Source organism: Gallus gallus, chromosome 6 (genome assembly GCF_016699485.2).
Source record: "Gallus gallus isolate bGalGal1 chromosome 6, bGalGal1.mat.broiler.GRCg7b, whole genome shotgun sequence".
Classification (NCBI taxonomy): Eukaryota; Metazoa; Chordata; class Aves; order Galliformes; family Phasianidae; genus Gallus; species Gallus gallus.
The window spans coordinates 19,452,833-19,472,854 of NC_052537.1; the positions used below are offsets into that span (position 1 = coordinate 19,452,833).

Here is a 20,022-nt window from a genome sequence, read left to right on the forward strand (position 1 = left end):
AGAATTTGAGCTCAGGCTTCTGGGGTGGCTAAAGCAGCTTTGCTCCTACCAGGAGGCTCTGCAAAATGTCAACCCCCCAAATTCTGCAGGTTGTGAAAAACCCAGGCTCCAACTGTGTATCTGAGAGCTTCCCCACTCTGCAACATCAAAATGGTCTAAGCAGAACAGGATCGCCATCACTGCGAAGATGGGATAGAGGAATTGATCTGAATGAAAACAGGACAGGAACTTTTCAGGGTGTTCTTTCTAAATTTATTCATGTATTAAACAAACAGAAACTACAGCATGCATCGGATACTTTTCTTTATTGTACAACAAAACTATGGACTTGTTTGTAATTGCAGCATTTCCAGCAACATCAGGCAGACTTGTCGATGTTATCCAGTTTTGCACAGTCACTAGAGTGTCGCATCATGAATTATTAAATCAGTGCTTCGTGGTAATACATAATTTCTTATCAATTATTCATGCTAATGTGCGTGTAGTTTACTTAATTGTGTTATTGACGATCAAAAGTAATTTCCTGAAAATCCTCAAGGACAGAAAATTTAATCAGCATAACTACTTTTCAGATGCAATACTGTTAAGTATTCTTAATTTGCTCAACAATTCACTTATTTATGTACCTTTCTGGAGGAAATACGAGTTTAATCAAACAATTAGATTGAAGAGTTAGTGTACAGAAGGGCTGAAGTTCAACTGAATGCAAGGTAATTATGTTGAAATGAAGTTGGGCCTGCCGCTTCGGAGTGGAAATAATTTTTTTTAATCTTTTTTTTTTTTGAGGCCGTGGAAATCTCAAAAACAAAATATGACTGGGAAGATCACTAAGAAACCAGTGATTCTTTCTTCTCCAACTGCCCCCTACAACAAAGCACGTCACCATCTCCTTTATTTTGGTGGAAGAAAAAGGTTGTTGCTGTCATTCAAACTAAGCCATAATTTGCAGTCAGGGAAATGCTCTCCCTCTACAGCTCAGCAGAGCAGCTCCTGAAGTTGGAGCACATTGAAGGAGCGCAGATTGCTGCATGTTTACTCCCACAATTAGGACAGTCCAGGACTGCCTGAAAAAAAAAAAAAGCAAAAACAGTGTGGCAAATGTAAAGCAAAATGACTCCAGTAGAGGGATGTGGACCCTGTCAGGCTTTTCTTTGTACTTACTTAAGCCCAAGGACAGAGCTAGCATCTCCCTCCCTGGTGGCTCATCAACAGAGGAAATGGATCCCACCCTGGAGATATTCCCAGCGTCCTTCACTCCCAGCACAAAGAAGGTACTTGGTGCTGTCAATCTATTCCTTGAACAACAGGGCTTCCACCCTACATGTGGGTCCAGACACCAAGCCCTGCCTTGGAGAAAGCATCACAGTAGCTGAGGTTCTGTGCCATAATCAGCCCCTATGATAAACACCACCACTCTAAGGGCTGTAATGGACTCCTCTTAGCAACAGGACAGACCTGAGCACCATTCTCACAGAGGACCTGTTCAGAAGACCTTTAGAGCTGACAGAAATCTTTCCACTGGCTTCCACATTACTTGATGCAGCCTTGGAGTAGTTTTCATCCTATTCACTGGGGGAATCTGTGGACAATTCTAAGGAATCTGCAAAAGGCAACTGAGAAAAGCGAGTCCGTATCATTAAGCTTAAAGATGCTTCTATATTGCCCATGAAAGAAATATGCTAGAGCATCTGGTCTTATTCTGCTTTGCTCTGCAGTGTTATGGGTCGGGAATAAGAGCTATTTCCTAAGGCATCAATATCTTCTCTGCACTGTGCCCAGTGTGTAATAATTCGGATATTTTCATGTCCAGAGTCATTCCAATCAGCCTTCAGTAAACATAAGAGTCTGATTTTGGATGGCATAAAGGAATATCCTTCCAAGTTTTATTTCCTATTTATTAAAAACTCATCATGCAAGGATGTATTTGCAGTGTTGCTATTCAGGATGATTTTGTTTTCCAGTCTTTCTTTCCAAAAGAATGATGCTAAAATCCCCCCAGCTTTCTGCATAGAGACATAACTGCCCTCTCCATTAAAATACCAGCATTACCATTTGAAGCTAAGAATGCTGCTCTGGAGTCGTGTGTCATTTATGTCTAACCTTGGGAGCGTCAAGACTAATGTTCACATAGAAGCCTGTGTAAGGATTTTATTTATGGATAAGCTGATCTCAACAATTCCCCAGTAATCTACTCCACTGACAGTTTGGCTTTAGAGGAAAGGAAGGAAGAAGGAAAAATTACAAAGAAATTTGTTATATTTTTTTGCTTCTTTTACACCTGGCCTGCCTGGGGTAGATTTTGTTAAGAGGTCAAATGCCACCAGAAAACATCAGGCCAGGCTGGTGTAAACATGCACTTTCATGTGCCTGTGTACAATGGGGGTAAATGATGCCTGGAGGCCTCTCCTGCCCCCAACCCCGTACCTGGCAGCCATGCCTTGTTCATGCAGGATGAAGAACTGTTGGTGGTGGTGATCTCCAGGGAGCAGCCCTGCTCGCTGCATGGTGACTCTTATTCTTGGGAAGGTCAGAACCGGGTGGAGGTGGTTCAAGTCCCAAAGACAGCTGGAGTTGGCCCTGCTGCTGAGAAATGCAGCCTTGGGAAGCATGGCTGAGGTGTGCAGGAGCAAGTCAGTGTCCTGGGCATGTTGGCATCTGCGGGATGCAGAAGGGGAGCTAAAAACAGTTTCACAAATGTTTCCAAACTTAGATAGTGCCAATAAATCAGGAGAATGAACCTACAGTGGTGCAAAAGAAGCAAGGGTGTGTGAAAGGCAGCCAGAGTGGCCGCTCAGACTTGCTGGGTCCCTCGTGGCCCTGTGATGTGCTACTGGGGCACGGCCACTCCGCAGTTCCATCGATGGCAAAGCCCTGGTCTTGGCTCCAAGGATGTGAGGCCAGTGACAGTCTGGCCTCATACACTCTTCTCCCCTTCCATGTGCTCCTTGGCTGGAGAGAGCTGCTTGTCCTGGCTGCTGTCTGGGCTGGGTTTGGCAGGAGGAGTGGGGCTGCCAGTGGTGGGCAGGAGGTTGGCAGACTGCAGCACAGCCTCTGAGTGCTCCCTGGCCTTCATGCGCAGTGCAGCCACACTGGCGGTGCGGTTGCTTTGGCAGCCATAGGTGGGCAGGAAGGAGAGGCCCATGGGATCTGGAACGCAGCATGAGCACAGTGGGCTCCCTGGGAATGAAGAAGACAAGGCAGCATCACTGCTAGGGAAGGGATGCTCCCAATGGCAGAGCATCCTTGTGGGGATGGTCCTCTGCCTGGTCAGAGTGACCCACACCTGCAAGTGTCACACCATGCACAGTATCTTTCCCTCTACTGTCAACTGGAGAAGGCAGGGAGGGGGTTGGAATTTCAGGTGGCATAAGTCCCCTCTTCAGTTGACATTTAGTAGGGATGTAGATGTTTTCAGATGTAGATTTTTTTCTAGAAAAGCTAGATCCTCCTCTGCTGAGGCCCACAGAGAAAGACAGTATCATAGAATTGTAGAATTGTTAAGGTTGGAAAGACCAATAATATCATCCAGCCCAGCCATCAGCCCATGTCTGTGACCACTCTAGACCATGTCACTCAGTGCAGCATCTGCCCTTTTCGTGAACTCCTCCAAGGACAGTGATACCACCACTTCCCTGGACAGTCTGTTTCAATGCATCACCACTCTTTCTGAGAAGGAATGAATCCTGCTATCCAACCTGAACCTCCCCTGGTGTGACTTAAGACCACTGACTCTTGTCCCATCACTAGTTACCTGGGAAAAGAGGCCAACACCCCTCTTACTACAATATCCTTTCAGGTAGCTATAGAGAGTTTATATATTGCAAGACAACCAGCTGACAGATGGAGCAAGTGAGGGCAAGTAGAGTCAGAAGTGAGCAGCAAAGCTTAGATCATGCAGATTTCCCCACAGCCAAGGCGAAACTTGTCTCCAGCTCCTATCCCAAGTTACTGTTCTGTGTCTACCCTCAGTCACATGCTGGAGGTGTCCTCTGCCCTCCGCCCACACACTGAAGTCTGATCAGTCTAGGCAGCAGCATTTGTTGGGTGAGTGTGAGGCTCCCACCCCTGCATCTGGAAGATTACTGCAGAGATAAAAAGCTGAAAATATCTTAGCAATTATGCAGGAAGTAATGACCTTCTCCTATAGTACCGTAAGATGAGAAAGGATTTTTCTTGGCCACACCTCAACTACTGGCATCGAATCTTCTTGCATGAGCCTGTTCTACCTTCAAGAGACAAATTCGGTGTTACTTAGGTGTGATGACTCAAAAAGAAGGGTCTCCAGAAGTGAACCAAAGCCTCCTAAAGCTGCTGCTGTTGAGATGGCTTAGAGTCCCAACAGGAGGAGTGGGCCAGACTATATCCACTCTGACAATCTGAGAAACACAGGCTGTGTCAAGCAGGTAATATAGTACTGGAGAAAGAGTGAAATGGCTGAGCTGCAACTTTGATTTGCTCTCCAGTCAGAGACACTGTGGGACACCATTCTCCCCAGAGTTTTCAGTGGCCACACAAACTCCATATCCTCTTCAGCCCCTGGCAGAAGCACATCCTCAACTGATACACAAAGCAGGCAACAGCTGAGCTGCACGCAACCTGACACAACAGTGTCTTCCTCTGATCTTTCCAAGCCAAGGACTTGCTTTAATTTCTGCAGTTAATATTTGAGTTAAATGGCTCATGACTAACTGATGGAACTAATAATCTGCAGGGAGCAGGTAGTTTTTCTCTTCCATTGCTGCTCTTGGTAGGCAAGGGTCAGCACCCATTAGTGAGGAATGAAGGCAGACAGTTGTTTGTTTTTAGGATGTTGGCAAGACTTCTCCACAACAACTGTCAGAAATTAGCAGCTTGCAGGTAAGTTTCTGGAGAAAAGAAGTAAAAAAATTCTACAAGGGACAAATTATTAATGCAATCTCTTTTAGTGTAATCCCTTTTACTCTCATAATACTCCCTGATAGAACATCTGATCAGCAGAACAACATGAGTTTAGACATTCAAATGAATTACACGAGTGTGTATTACTACTTGACAAATATCCTCCATTTTTGCTTTTTGCACTAGGAAAGTCAATCTTTAATTTTGTGATTGTTTTGAACACAACAAAAGTTTATAGCAAAATCCTCTCAGTAACACATTTTTGCCACCACTAACTGTGCTCATAAAATCATGTTTTGCCCTGCTGAAATGCAGCCAATTCAGCGGTTCTGAATGGCCACTGCTTTCACAAGAGGGAGGAGAGGGGGACTGGTGACTTAGAGTCCCAGCAGTCTGCAGGTCTTTCAGCTGTGGAAAGTCTTTTATTTCACTGCTAGTAAGTCCCACTAGCTTAAGGTTGGTTTCCAAAATGAAGCACATGAATGTCTCTCTGTGCATCGGCTGTATTTGCACTGCTGCTCTCACACACTAAGATGTTCCACCAGAAATGAGCACACTGCCAAGCAGAAGGAGGGGAGAAGAGTCCCTTTCAAAAGAACATAAACCAGCTCCAGCTCCTAAGAATAATTTTCATTCCATCATTTGAGAGGGATAAAATATTTAACAGCCTTCAGTACCAACCTAAGCCCATTGCTTAATAATTAGAGCTGATATTACCTGCAACCTGAGGGTGCAGAGTTACCTGCAGTGGGAACTAGGATATCTAGCAATAATTCACCCATAAATCACTCCTTGCATTTTCACTTAAAACTTCCAGGTTAAAACACTTTCAAACAACTGCTCCCACCTGAAAAAAAATACAGAGCAGCTGGTGTCATTTGCTCCACAATCTTGCTAGAGAATAAGAGAATAGGACTTAGCCCTATTTCTGTTTAATGTAAAAGGAAGACTGAATCTACCTTGCAATTGCTTGTGTCTGCAGGCAGCAAATCCAATGAAATCCATTGGACTTTGCTGGCATAAAGGCCAGGACAAACAATATGCGAATCAGCAGCCCATTCAGTCAGCCCATGATGGACGGGGATGTGACCCAAGAAAGACGCATCCACATATAGCAGACATCGCTATTTTCTTACATCTTATTGGAGTCAACCTGAGCTTACAGTGGGGGAGGGAGGAATTGTTCATACTTAACATCTTCAGAGGAGTTTAGGCACCTAACTTCCTCCCATCAAAATCAGTGAGGGTTAGACCTTTAGCCTTAGAACCCGATCCAGCTTTTGCTAACATCTCTTGCAGTCTGTTATCGCTTTAATGGGATTTGGAGCAGGTTGCTACAATACAGAGAACTGTTTTCTTTCCTTTAGGAACTTACTGCCTCTTGTACACAAAATTAAAATGCACAATTAGATTTCCATTAACTTAGAGCAAATTCTGCTGAATTGATCTGAACCTCCACGTATTCCTATATGAGATCATACTTTAAATGCTCAGCCTGAACATAAATACTTAATGTCATAAATACAGTCTGAAATATTTGATCCACTTGGCAGTTTAATTGATCTACTACAGAGACTGACAGGAAAAATTAAATTAGTTCTGTCTTGTCTCTGCCAACATTACATTTCAATTGTAATGATATTTGATCTACAATTTTGGTTGTGGACCTTTCTGTGCAATTCCCAGGTTCAGTTTCAGCTTACAGTTGGGAGTGGGACTCATACTGATACACGAGTATTTAAAATATATATATTTCTATTTCAGCCTAACAGTTTAAAGGATTTAACAGGCAGTCCCTCCAAAATGCAAAAGCTCAGTTCACTGCTTCTTGCACTATTTGTACATGTCAGCATTTGATGTGAACAGCTGAATAGCAAGCTAAATGGGGGGCAGCAAGGAAGTGAGGAAAAATTCACTTTTAAATTCTCACCTGTCAATGCTTTCTGTTAACTTTGCAGTGAAAATATTACATTCTTATTAAATATACTTTTTTTTTTTTTTTTTTTTTTTTTTTTGTCACATTGGTTTACTTGAATTCTAAGTCCCCAAAACCTCTGAAGTCACTCCCACAAAGGTTGGAAGATCAACAACAACCTTGAGTTCATACTGTCATTTACCAGTGAGAGCTGATTCTAAAGGAAGATCCCTCTTGCTCTTCATATATGTTGCCAACACTGTAACTATTAAAGCCTGAGAAATAAGTGGGTAAAACATAGGTGGTTTTATCCAAACCTTTTAGAGCAGTGAAACAAGAGATTCAGAAGAATATGAGAGGTATGGACTTAAATGCTGAAATGGGGATGCACTAGATACTTCCAGTGTCATTTAGAGTAGCCTGTTGAAGCTGTGCAGTTGTGGAAAACGCATTTATCAAACAGAACTCACTTGCTAATTTGCTATTTTACATGATTTGCCATGGTCATATGCTGAGAAAAGTCAGTATGTCTGTAACTGAGTACAAATGAATGACAAAAAACAGAGGAGCTCCTGAGTTGTGATTCCAGTTCCCCAATCTCAAGGTAAACAGAAGCACTTCAATTCAGTAAGCACCAGTTCAGGGGTAAGTCAGGTCCTTGAACAAGTTTTTTCCTCAGCCTACATAGCATAATGATGTTGGGCAAATTCTCTTTATCTTTTCATAATAGAAATCAAAATGTAATGGATGAACAGCTCTAGCTGGGGTTTCTTTGTTGGTATGTTTTTTTTTCCTGGATACTGCAATTAAGCCTCCCCTAATAGGAACAACAGCAACCACAGCAGTAACAAACCATAAAGGAACGTAATCAATGGTGCCCTGGAATATCCACTTTGGTGGGCATAATGCAGTCTTGCTTTCCTATTAGCAAGTGGTGTGGAGGTGCCATAAAAACCAACTGAGCTATAACTTGCACAGAGAAGAGCCGTGAGTGAATTATGAAAGTAATTCCCTGACAAGTGTAATTATTTCTCTCCTCATACACTGCACTTTGAATCACAGGGTCTGGGAAATTTCAGTGGAATGTAACAGATACACTTTTGGCCTCAGCCACCAGAAATGGTAGAACACTTCCGCTAAAAACCGGAGATTCTTGTTTACACCCATTAATAACATCTTCTGCATTAATGAATTGCATTCATGCTGTCATCCATTAAGAAGGTACTTTGAGGTCTCTCTGTGCACAGAATGCTAGCTTCTCCTGATGACTCTACTGTTATACAGCCCATAAATAAAACAAGTATTTTCCCTTCATCTTTGAGGTCTGCAATTAAATCTACTAAATGGACTGCAGATGCATAGTTTACAGTAAGTGATTCATCTTGGAAGACCATGGAAATGTCAAAGTCACCACAATGAAGTAACATAGTTGTCAAGTTAGGACAATTTCAGAAAGTAACAAACAGCCGAAATTTCATCTGTGTGATCTACATTTCCTCCTGAGTACAGGCAGAAGTGAAGAACTAAGACCCTACTGTAGGAAGCACGGTAATCCACCAACATTATGACATTATACTAATTATTCAAACAAGAAATTGCACAGGGAGAACAGTTTTCTGCTCAATTTCAAGAGCAGACCCACTCTCATGTTCCAGCCATATCCCCCAGCTACCCAGAAGCAGCGTGCGCGGGACTCAGAGGACCGCTGCCCATTGAAGAGCTGCAGAATCACACAGAGTGTAAAGCAAGTCTACAGGGCATCGTGCAGCCTGTCCAAAAGCAAAGCTGCTGCCCTGTGCTAGGCTGTCCTGAGATTTCTTGTCTTTGCTAGACTGACTTCATCTGGGAAACTGTACTTGTTATATCCTTACATTATGAATTAGATCCAGATAGCATGTACCCTAGGTACTTTATGCAGCCTTGGAAATCTGGGGCTGGAGCCAAACCATCAAAGTCAGAGAAGGAGAAAGAGAGGTATTAGTGTCTTTATATAAGACAGTGAATTCTCAGGTGGCAGAATGAAAACAGTCCCTGAGAGATAAAATAATTGTTAATTAGTTACATCACCATCATCACTTGTTATTCACTATATTGATTTTAATTGTCTCCTTCTAAAGCATCAGTCAAATATTACTCACTGACACCAACAAAGCGTTGGCTCACAAGCCCAACAAAGCACATCTTGCCTCCTCAAAAGGAAACAGCCTAAACTTCCCAGTGGTATCTGATGTGCAAAGAGTGCCCTTTTGTCTGCAGGTAGTCTTTACAGTCTTACTGAATAATGCCAGAATTGTTTTCCCAGTTCAGAGAATACATATCTACTTACAGGATTCACAAAGAGGACCTCATCATCAGTATTTCCTTCGAAATTTGCATAGAAGAAAGCCAGGCTATGCATCCACCACTACTGAAATGGCTTTGTCTCTAGAGGCATTATTTTGCTTTCAAAAGCACAAAGAATTCCTGGTAGTTTCAAATTGTGGTCAGGATGAAGAGAGGTGCCAGGAAGAGCTCTTAGCCACATGACTTTTCAATAAGATGTGCAAAATCTCATGAAAAAAAATGCAAAATATTGGAATTTTATGCCCTGCTTTCAATTTGATGGGATTTTGCATTGCTCAAAGTTCTCTGCTCTCAGAATCATCATGATTGAACTCTATCAGTATTTCTGTTGCAAAAGAAGACTAGATTCTCAAGGGAGATGCTTAGGAAACTTCATTAATTACAGAAGAACACTGAGTAATTTCCACCTAAACATAGGGTCAGCTCTCCCTCGACAGACCTGAAGTTGTACAAACCAGCTCCTACCTCAAAGAGGGAAGAGAGAAGGAGAGTGAAACTCTCTGAATTGAGCAAGACAAAGAAGGCCATGTAAAGGCTTTGTGAACACTAAGCTTCTCTCTGCTCTTTCCTTCCTTCTCACAACTACTCTCTCTTCTCCCAGACCTGTGTGAGAGCTCGGTTATGCTCCCAGTCACATTAGTTTAGAAGGACTGTCATTCACTTGTGCTTCTGTACCAGAGTAAAACAGAATGTGAAGTGTGCCTGAGATCCTTTTGGTCTGCACTGGACCTTTAGAGATAGTCCTGCTTCTGACTGCCAGTTAACAAGAGGGAAGCACGGGTCTGCTGTGAACAGACACAGTTCCAGTCCAGGGGAACTGCTCTTGGAGAAACAGGGAAAGGGAACTTACAGAGGTGAAACAAGGAAAGAGAAGACATAATTCCACAAGTAAATACTATAGGAAAAATGCTACATTTATTCTCTGCTTGTATAAATTAAACTTGCCACATTATAGCAGTCAAATCCTTCCCTCTTAATACCAAAGTCAACAATTGATATCACTGAGATCTAGCTGCAGAAGACAGGAGCAGCTCAACCTAGCAAGCGTGACAACATGCCAACAGGCATACACCGAGCTCACAGTAGGATCTGTAGCAGGACTTCTTAAAATCACAATACCCTACAGTATATCCAGCTCCTTGCACATATCTAGAGACTTCTAGTCATGGAGGAAATGTAAACCAAAGCATCTCAGCAAGGAACTGAAGGTGTAGCTGAGAAATTCATCATACATGCAGCAGATAGCTACCCAGCTCTGGCCAAATTACAGAAAATCTGTATTTACATCTGGGAACGGTGTTTCAGGGACACTGTCTGTTAGCCTGGGCAACTGACTGCCTAATCATTCTATCTGCCTGAGATTTTGGAATAGGATTTTTCCTGCCCCTAGATTGTAAAACTGCTATCAAAAAAAAGGAGCAAATTATTAGTTTTTCAATTTAGTGACTGACTTGTAAAATCACAGAGAAGAAGATCTGTAAGTCTTCCAAATAAATAGAACTTTAAAAACCCTCATGACAAATGTTTCATTTGTCCATTTTTATTTCATTTTGCTGAGCCTCCGTTTATTGCTATTATTTTCCTTAAAATTTAGTTAAACTTGAGCATGAAACGTGAGGAGGTATTGATGCATTCAATTTCAAAAAACACTTAACTGTAAATTTTAAGGAAAAAAGCAGCCACTTCCACCTGAAATTTTTTACTGAACACTATCAGTCCTACTTTCACACCCAGGACGACATTTGTCAGCAAACATTTGATCCCCTAACATCACTTGTATCTACTCCAGAGGGGCTGTTCCTGCCCGGTGGAGAAGCTCATGGTCACAGAACAGAGGTGGAGGGGACTGCACAGTCCAGCAGCCGCTGTCTGCCACAGGGTCTGGTTGACTGTCATCTTTGAGCTCTAGGGCTTAGGTCACACCTCTGTGGCTTTTCTTGATTCAAAATTTAAAAAAATAATGGCACTTGCTGTGCCTTCTGCTTTTATTGGAAAGACGTGGGGAAAGAGGGAAGAGAAGACAAGACATTGGCCTTAATGCAAAACTCAGCAATTCAAATTTTTTGCTTCAGGAATACACATTCACTGCACTGATTCAAGTAGAAATACTCATAAGAAGAATTAGGTATGTCAGGGAGCATAGCAGGAGACTGTAGAGGACTTCAATTTTCATAGCAGAAGGTCCTCAACAGGGAAATTTTCCTCACAAAATATTGCACCACACTGAACAAACACAAAGCAAAGCTACGTGCCACTTTGTGCTTGGCAGTGCTATGAAACTGTACATCCTATAAATCTATAAATTGAATTCATCCTGCTTACACCCTTAGTCTTAGAAATTACTAGACTGGGAACAGCTAATGGATCAGCTGGCGATTTATTTTTAAAAGATGCATACTGCTGCTTTTTGCAGCCTGAAGGGATATGGACACTGGATGTAAGCATCCCAATGCCTGGGTCCCATGTCATGCAGATTTACTTTGTATAGTGCTCTGTCCCCATGCACTCGCTGTGTTCAAGTTCTCAGGAAGATGTGCTGGTCAAGAGGAGAAAGGTCTAACAGTTGCAGAGAAATACTGCATAGGAAACTGCATGCGAAGAGCGGATGAGGTATCAGCAACGGTGCCAGGCAATGTATAATGCAAAAGGATGTGTATAATTAATTTATTAGCATAAAATTTACTTTTAAAAAAAAAAAAAAAACACATGCAAAGAAAACTTTAAAGGAACAAACCATACCTGCCTGGTCACAAACCCTGACCTCACTAAAAATAACTGAGCAAAATGATGGAGCTTATCCACAAACCATGCTACCAGAAGAGACGCATTCCTGTGTCCACAGCATCAGTCAATGCAACTACCACCAATTGCAACAGAAAGGGTCTACCACATCCCAACGGCTTTTCACTGGCAAAGGTGGGAACATCCACCAAACACGGTGGAGCTGCTCTTTAAGCTGCTATCCAAAGTTAAAGTCACTTACCTTTTAGAGAGGCGACGTGGGATAAAGCTTGTGCATAGGTGGCCGTGTTGAGAAGAGTCCCAGGCAGGCAGGAGGGGAAGAAGGGTCCTGTGGGACCAACAGCCCGACTCAGGCTGTGGGAGAGGAGAAAACAGCTTTAAGAACTAGAACAACTGACTCCAAATACAGCATATGTTCATGCACACCAACATGCTCCCCAGGGCAGCGGTCATAGCACTGAGCGTGATGGAGTTTGAGAAGCGTCCAGACAACACTCTCAGACATATGGTCTGATTTTTGGGGGGCCTGGTGTGGAGCCAGGAATTGGACTCAATGATTGTTATGGATCCCTTCCAGTTCAGGATATTCTGTGATTCTATGATTCTGTACCGCTGTCTCGAGAACCAACTGGAGGGGACTAAGTCTGGGTAACATCAGCCTCCCACAGCCACCAGTTCCTCACACCCACATGGGCAGAAGGGAGTCGATGGTGGTTCATCTTCTAATGGTTTAGGCTATACTTGAAATTGATACTATCCAGGTGCAGGCTTATCATCTAGCAATGTATGGATGTACATCAACACAATGCATGCTTGTCCCAAAGAGCAGCAACTGATTATTCTTACCTCTGCTGGATCTCCAGACTCTCTTTTTTATTCCTGGTCTGATCAGCTGGAGAAGGGGAATTTAAGTTCCTGACAGGAGGTGCCACCTCAGCCATTGCTTCCTTCGAGCCCTCTTGGTCGGAAGACCCCCTCTCTGTTTTCCTCCATTTAGCTCTTCGATTCTGGAACCACACCTGGAGCAGGAGATAAAGCCAGGCTGAATGCCCCATTTAGCCAAATGTAAAGCAAATCAACATTTGCTGAATTTTTACTCTGGTGAGATTGGATTTTGGATAAAATTTCTCCTGATTTGTGTCCATGTTGTTATCCTAGATGAGTCTTAATATTACATTTCTCTCTTCAGTATTTATCCATATGGAAAACAAGCCAAAAACAAGTCCAAAAGTTTTGAGGATTTTTTTTGTTACCTTGAAGCAGATGCTCTGAAAGCACCATATTTGAGGTGGAAAATGCCAAACTTCCCTCGAGGTCAAAGAACCCACATTTTAATACATGACTTCAAGTATAGGCAAGATTGTTATTATTCTCCTCCTCCAACTCCATTTTAGTTAGCTGCCTTTTAATTGCATATATCAGCAAACGTTGAATAATGATTTTATCTATATTCTAAATTTAGAGCAGTTAAATGCAAAGCAAAATGCAGACACTTCCTTGCGTCTTAATTGAATGAAGGTCACAGCTATAACAACATTTAATTGAGCTATTTTTCATTATCATATTTTAATGACTTTGCACTGACAGTTCGCCTGCTTCTGAGGAAAGAGCATGATGAAGTCGTTTATTTCCCTATTTAGTTATTGTTTGACAACATCATCTTCGATTAAGACTCTGCTTTATAGCACATTAATCATATTTGAATGAGCAAGGGGTATAAATGTAAACATATCTCCCATCCTCTGTGTTTCCCCATGTCCCTGCATGAAAGCAGGCTAAACAAATGCTTGCATCTATTGTCTGTTTGCATAATAGCCAACAACAAGGCTAAACACCCATCCTCAGCAATCCAATTGTCAACACCCCTATCTCACCCTTGCACCTTTCAGGAAGAAGTTATGATCTTCCACTTCTGAATGCTCAATAATTGTCCCATTTATCTCAATTTGCAGTTCAGTCTTTAGACACCAATAGCCAAAATGGCATTTTTTATTATTTTTTTTTTAAGCCAGTACCTACAATGCACTGGCAAAAGGAGATTTTCATTTCCAAATAATAATCAGTTTAATTTGCCCGCATATGACCAATGATTCATGTTCAGATTTAATAATCAGGATCACATAATCTGATTATAGGAGAAATAATTTGTTTACAATCCCCAATTTACTGCGGTGAATTCCATTATCTCTCTTCAGCCATTGGGTTTTAAGAGATACTAACATGACCCTAGGGAACAAAAGGCAAGCTATTATATTTCCAACAATTAGATCTTTGCATAGTCTTAACCCCAAGCACCTAAACAACAACAACAACCAAAAAAAAAAAAAAAAAGAAAGAAAGAAAGAAAAAAGAAAAGAAAAAGAAAAGAAAAAAAACAAAACCAACAGAAACAGCATGCAGAAAAGCCCCATAAATAAAATGAATACATAATCGGGTTCAAAAAATGACTTGAAAGTCAGTGTGGATGCCTGCAGAGTTGTATGGATCCATCTCTTACAACTGCAGGAGTGCTGCTCTTAGTAGAGCTTGTAGACACTTAGACAAAGTCAATCTCTGAGCACAGGAAAAAAAACAAATATGTGGGCCAAAAAAAGAAAAAAGAAAAAAAAGACAAGGAAAAGAAAAGGGGGGGGGGGGGGGGGGGGGGGGGGGGGGGGGGGGGGGAGAGGGAGGGGAGGTGGGAGTGGGGAAGGAAAGAAAAAAAAAGAAGGAAGGAAGGAAGGAGAGAAGGAAAGTGTGGAAAAGAGAGAGGAGGAAAAAGAGAGATCATGGCCAGTGGAATTCATGGGATCTTATGAAAGGCATGGGAATTGCTCTACAGGCTCCTTAGCCATCAGAATTAAGTGTTTTGAAATAGAGGAAAGGGAGAAAAGTAGAGGAGGTGGGAAGGCTCCTGCTGGCCACGAGGCTCCCCCAGCTTCCCCAGCCCACGGCCTACCAGTGGTCCAAATGGCCGCCACATCTCAGCTCTTTTCTCCACACGCACCCCCTCCAAAAGCAAGGAAATGGATGTGCATTGATGTAATTTAGTACCTTGGAGACGCGGACAAATTAGTGTAGAACATTATCACTAGTTAATTATGAATGACCGATTAATCAACCTAATCTAATATTCCACATTATGTTGATGTTATTAAAGTGCATCATGAAAATGACAGATCGTCTTCATTTGCGTTCTTTGGCCAAATGTGCACTCTGCAGTCATGATGTCAAAAAAAAAAAAAAAAAGTTTGCTGGTTTGAATCCCCGAGAGTTCAATCATCCCCGGGGTGTTTACCTGCACCCGGGCCTCCGTCAGGTTGATTTTCATCGCCAGTTCTTCCCGAGTGAACACATCGGGGTAGTGGGTTTGAGCAAAAACTGCTTCCAGTGCTTCGAGCTGGTGGAGGGAAGGAGAGCGGAGGTGTCAGGGGCAGCGCTGGCGACGAGGGGATCTCCTGCCCATCGGGGCGGAGGGAGTTCGGCACAGAGCCGGGGAAAACGAGGCTGGGGAGGGCTGGGGATCGCGCTCCTACCTGCTGCAGGGTGAAGGTGGTGCGGTTACGACGCTGCTTCCTGCGCAGGAACCCGTCGTCGAAGTCACCGGCGGAGTGCGCTCCGAAGGGGGCAGCGCCTGCGGACGGAGAGCGACGGTGGGGTCGCGGGGCGGACCAGGAGGGTGATCCCAGCCTGTCGGCCCCAGCACACCTTCCCCAGGGGTGAGGGGCAGCCTGCCTCCCGGAAAGGCTAGATTTCGGGTCACTTGGGTTTCAAAACAGCGGAGGGTGTGTGAGGAGGAGTGAACCCTCCCGGCCGGGGGCTAAGGATCCCGGGAGGTTGACGGAGCACGAGTTTGTCCCTGGGGGAAGGCCGGGAGAGGGCAAGGCAGCCCGCTGGGGTGCACCGCTTAAACATCGCTCCCCTTCCCTCCCCAGACAACGCACAGTAAAATAGAACCAAACGAACAAGCATACCCCGACAAGTCCTCAAGCCCCAGGCCCCCAGGCCAGCAACAGCACCACTGAGGGTCTCCAGGACCCTCCTCCCAGAGTCCCCCACCGGTATCCTACGGCCCCGCTCCCGCTCGGGCCATCGGGGCTGGGCACGGCACTCAGTCCGCGGTACTGCTGGGGAACGGCCCTCTCCCCCTCCTCGCTGCAGCCCCGGGCAGTGCTCCTCGCAGAAACAAACGCCGTGCCGGTGACCCTGGAGCCTGGACGCTTCCCTCCGGGCGTTTGAAAAGGCAGCCCCAGAGAGGGCTTTTCTGTTTCCGCTTGTTGGGTTAGTTTGGTTTTGGGGGTGTAAGGAAGTGGTGTTGCTATTGTCACTTGGGATGCCCCGCACCGGGCGCTGTCACCCCGCACGGGGCAGCCGGGCCACCCCTCCCCACGCTTCTGCCGCCCGCTGCCCTCGGGGGCCGCTCCCCAGCACGGTCCGCCAAAAGCACGCACCGGTTATAAAAAACAACAACAACCCACCTCCTCCCCCGCCAAACAGACAAAAGCATGTTTCCAAAGCTCTCTGCCAAAAACTAACGAACAAAGCCGCCCAAGCACTCGGTGACGCTCGGCACGGCTCGAGACAACTTCGCGGAGAGCACTTTGCAGCCGCCCCCCGTGCGTACCCGGGGGGGCCACTCCCGGAGCGGGGTGGCAGCGCCAGGCCGGCTCGTGCAGCGCTGCACTGGGACAAGGAGCGGGGCAGGGAGCGCTGGGGGCCGGGGCCGGGGCCGAGGCAGGGAGCGGGGGCACCCCGAGCTGAAGGTAAATGGGGGGACGACCCGAGGAGATGCCGAAAGTTGCCTTTTTTTTTTTTTTTTTTTTTTTTAACCAAAAGAAACAACGAAACCAAATAAACAAACGAAAAATTAAACAACCCACTCGATCAAAAACGCCCTCTCAAATGAAGCGCTCAGAAAGAGAACCCTCTCAAGTGCTTTTTTTTCTCTCTCTCTCTCTCTTTTTGTGTGTGTGTGTGTGTGTGTGCGTGTGTGTGCGTGTCTGATTATTTTTTTTCCAGCCGTGCCCCGTGTTTCCCCATCCTCCCGCAGAATGTTTGTAAAATAACATGAAAGATTTATGCGGACCCTTTGGCTGGAGGGAGGAGGCGTGACCACGTCCTGAAAGTGTCCCGATTACAGCCATGACACCAACATCTGTGCTGGGAGGGGAGAAAAGCATCTCGTTCGTAGCCTGAGGCGCAACTGCGGGATCGCTATCCGCGGAGGGGAGGCAGGTGGCAAAACGAGGGCGGGAGGGGGGGGGGGGGGTGTAAAAACGAGGCCTTTCCAACAGGAATCAAATTAAAAAAAAAAAACCCAAACCCATGCCATCCTTCTTTCCATCTTGTGACAAGAGGGAGGGGGTACGGGGTTGTGTTTGCTCTTGGAAAAAGACGAGGCGCTTTCAGATGGGGCTGTTTCTATAGATCCGCATCTCATCTCGACACGCTCCCTGTGCGAGGACAGTCAGAGCACAGCACCCCCTCCAACCCAGCACACACGAACCCTCAGTCCCGGTCCCGCACGGCCCCACTCACCCTCGAGCTGCGGGGGGCAGTGAAAGTAGAACATGGCCCCGCGGCCGGGCCGCCGCCCGCTGCCCCCCGCGTCGGCACCGCGTCCCCCTCCGGGCACCGCCGAGGGCTCTGCTGCCGACCTGGGGACAGAGAGGGAAAGAGCAGAGCAGGTGAACAGCCAGAAGGAAACACCCAGAAACTCCCTGGTGAGCCCAGAGCCAGCCCAGAGGAGGCAGAGAAAGTCCTACCTAACGCTGCGTACAGTGAGCTGAAAAGCCAAAGGCAGAACACTCCATGGTAGGTGCACAGTAATCAGAACCAGCAAAAGTTTGTTGCTTTTTTTTTTTTAATCTTCTTTTCCTTTTATTTGCTTCCTTTTTTTCTCTTCAAATAGCTGACTATCTACCTTTCATTCTGCTACCTATGCATCTATCCATGCATCCATCAATCTGATTATCTCTTCCATCTATCTATCCATCCATCCATCCATCTATGCATCTATCTATCCACCTATTTATCCATCTTTCTATCAGTAAATCTAATTACTTCAAAGGTTTCCTTCAGGAGTAAATAATAATATAAAAATAAACAACAACAAAAAAAACACACTTACTTAGAGCTAAGAATGAGCTGTTTAACAGACAAATCAAAGTATTTTACCTAAATGAAACAGCAATAAAACCTAAAGGCTGTCTTCTTTATAAAGCATCCAAATACACACACTGGGAGCTGTGATCGGTTTGGAAACCAATGTCCTCAGCAAGAAAAAAAAGTTCAAATTTACATGCAGTCATATAAAAAAATCCAGAAGGCAAATGAAAATAGTAATCCATACCTAAACCGAACTGAAGTAAAAATCACCAGTAAGGTTTGGGATATTTTGCACTGGAATAAGGCGCTGTGAGTTGTTGGCTGAAGAGACAGAAGGGCTCTGTGGAGTTCTGGAAGTGGCCAGATGTCTTTATATCTGTCTACAGCATGCTCTGCCTCTCAGCACTTGCCTTTATAATCTCACGCATAATTGGCCTTAATCTGATTATTTCCAGCGCTGTCTACAGTGAGTAACTTGGATAGGTCTATTGGGCCCTACAAATGGCCCACGTGGTGTGTAGAGGAGGGAAAAAGAAAAAAAAAAAAAGATGAAAAGAAAAAAACCCATCATTTCTCAGCAAACACCAGGAATGTGAGCGGCAACAACAAAATCCCATTATTTTTCCAAGCGTTTGCGCTCCGAGGCTCGGTGGCCCCCGGTGGCGGCCCGCGAACCTCGGGGTGCTCCGGGCTGCGGGGCCGGGGGGGCCCCCCGAGCCGTGCTGTGCCGATCCGTGACGAACCGTGACGAACCGTGCCGAGTCGAGCCGTGCCGAGCCGAGCCGAGCCGAGCCGTTCTCGCCGCCCGGACCCGGCGCTGACAAAGCGGCTGCTAATTGCCGCCGGCTGGGTTTTGGGGGGCCGCTCTGCACACGCCTCGCCTTTCCAAGCGATCGTACCGCAGCAAAGTTTGATTTTGTTCACAGCGAGGGGTCTCTGGATTTATTCTCGCTTCCCGTCTGCAAATGATATGCGGCGGGACCCTTTGCAATTACTTTTAAAATGCATCCGAGACATAGGCTCAGCGGAGAGAGATGGCCCTTGCCTCAGCCCGGGTGAAAATTAGTCTTTAAAGTACCCAGATGAAATTTTCAAGTCAGGGACGCGGGATTGGATCAAATCACATAAACTGCAAAAAAAGCAAGTATAATGGCACATAATTGGTTCTGTAATAGCATTACACAAGGATAATAGCCTGTTATGGCCCCCTGCACATTAAGTGCTTCCCTGGCGTAAAGCCTTTATGATATTAAAGGGGGAATATAATGATATTTTGGTTATTAAATGCGTGTAATTAATTTATGCACCACTGAAAATAAAGTTGGTATTATGACCCACTCAAGATGCATCAGAAGATGTAAGTCAGACAACTGTTGATAAGTTCTGGTGTCTATGTTTCGTCTAGACTGCTGATTTTATTTTGGAACAATTGCTTCTCCGGCAGACTACACAAATTTAATATTTCATAAACATTGTAATGTTCTGTACAGGAAGGGCGAGCAAATCTACACAGGCTCTCTTAGATCTGATGGGAGTTTAAAGATGTAGCACATTCATACCAAAGCAAAGAAGATACAGATGATACAGGTGCAGAAATAGAAACATTTTAAAGAGAAAATGTCTTTGGAAAGTTATTCTGCATATGTGATCTCATTAAATAAATACTAATAAGCCTTAGAAATATCACCTGCTCTATCGGCCTTTCTCACTAGGCATAACTGCAGAAATTCCCCTAATGTATATTCAAGCTGAAATAATGTTTCAGAATTGTATTATTTTAGCAAAGCAAGGTAAAATCAGAGATCCAAACAAACCTGATCTTATCCTATCCATTTACCTAGAATTTTAACTAGAATTTTAGCATACTTGTGAAAGATTTAGAAAGCCACAGACATGCATGTTTATATATAAATATGTTTATATGTATACACATACATAGAGGCTTTTAAGGAAATTGCCATTTGACAGCAAACATTATTGACTTACCATCCAGGCAAGTCTCCGAACAGCAGCGTATACCATGAATCGAGCTGGCTTTTACAGCACTGTGCAAAAAC

At 44.5% G+C, this 20,022-nt stretch overlaps 1 protein-coding gene across 1 annotated transcript; it reads right to left on the reverse strand.

The window, feature by feature from the left end:
- Positions 1–233: 233 nt before the first annotated feature.
- DRGX (dorsal root ganglia homeobox) lies at positions 234–17,516 on the reverse strand. Its single transcript, XM_046943255.1, has 6 exons — positions 17,396–17,516; positions 15,394–15,491; positions 15,156–15,257; positions 12,725–12,897; positions 12,120–12,232; positions 234–3,177 (listed from the first exon to the last, which is right to left on the reverse strand). Exons 1-6 carry the CDS (start codon positions 17,427–17,429, stop codon positions 2,915–2,917), a joined length of 783 nt encoding a protein of 260 aa, XP_046799211.1. The 5' UTR covers positions 17,430–17,516; the 3' UTR covers positions 234–2,914.
- Between the last annotated feature and the right edge of the window lie 2,506 nt (positions 17,517–20,022).

Excerpts from the sequence above, each read along its gene's own strand:
- DRGX (XM_046943255.1), bottom strand. The coding sequence starts at position 17,429 with ATGTTCTACTTTCACTGCCCCCCGCAGCTCGAGG. Across the intron at positions 15,258-15,393 it reads CCACCTTCACCCTGCAGCAG|CTCGAAGCACTGGAAGCAGT; the intron begins GTAGGAGCGCGA and ends TCCCTCCACCAG. Across the intron at positions 12,898-15,155 it reads TGACGGAGGCCCGGGTGCAG|GTGTGGTTCCAGAATCGAAG; the intron begins GTAAACACCCCG and ends CTCCTGCTCCAG.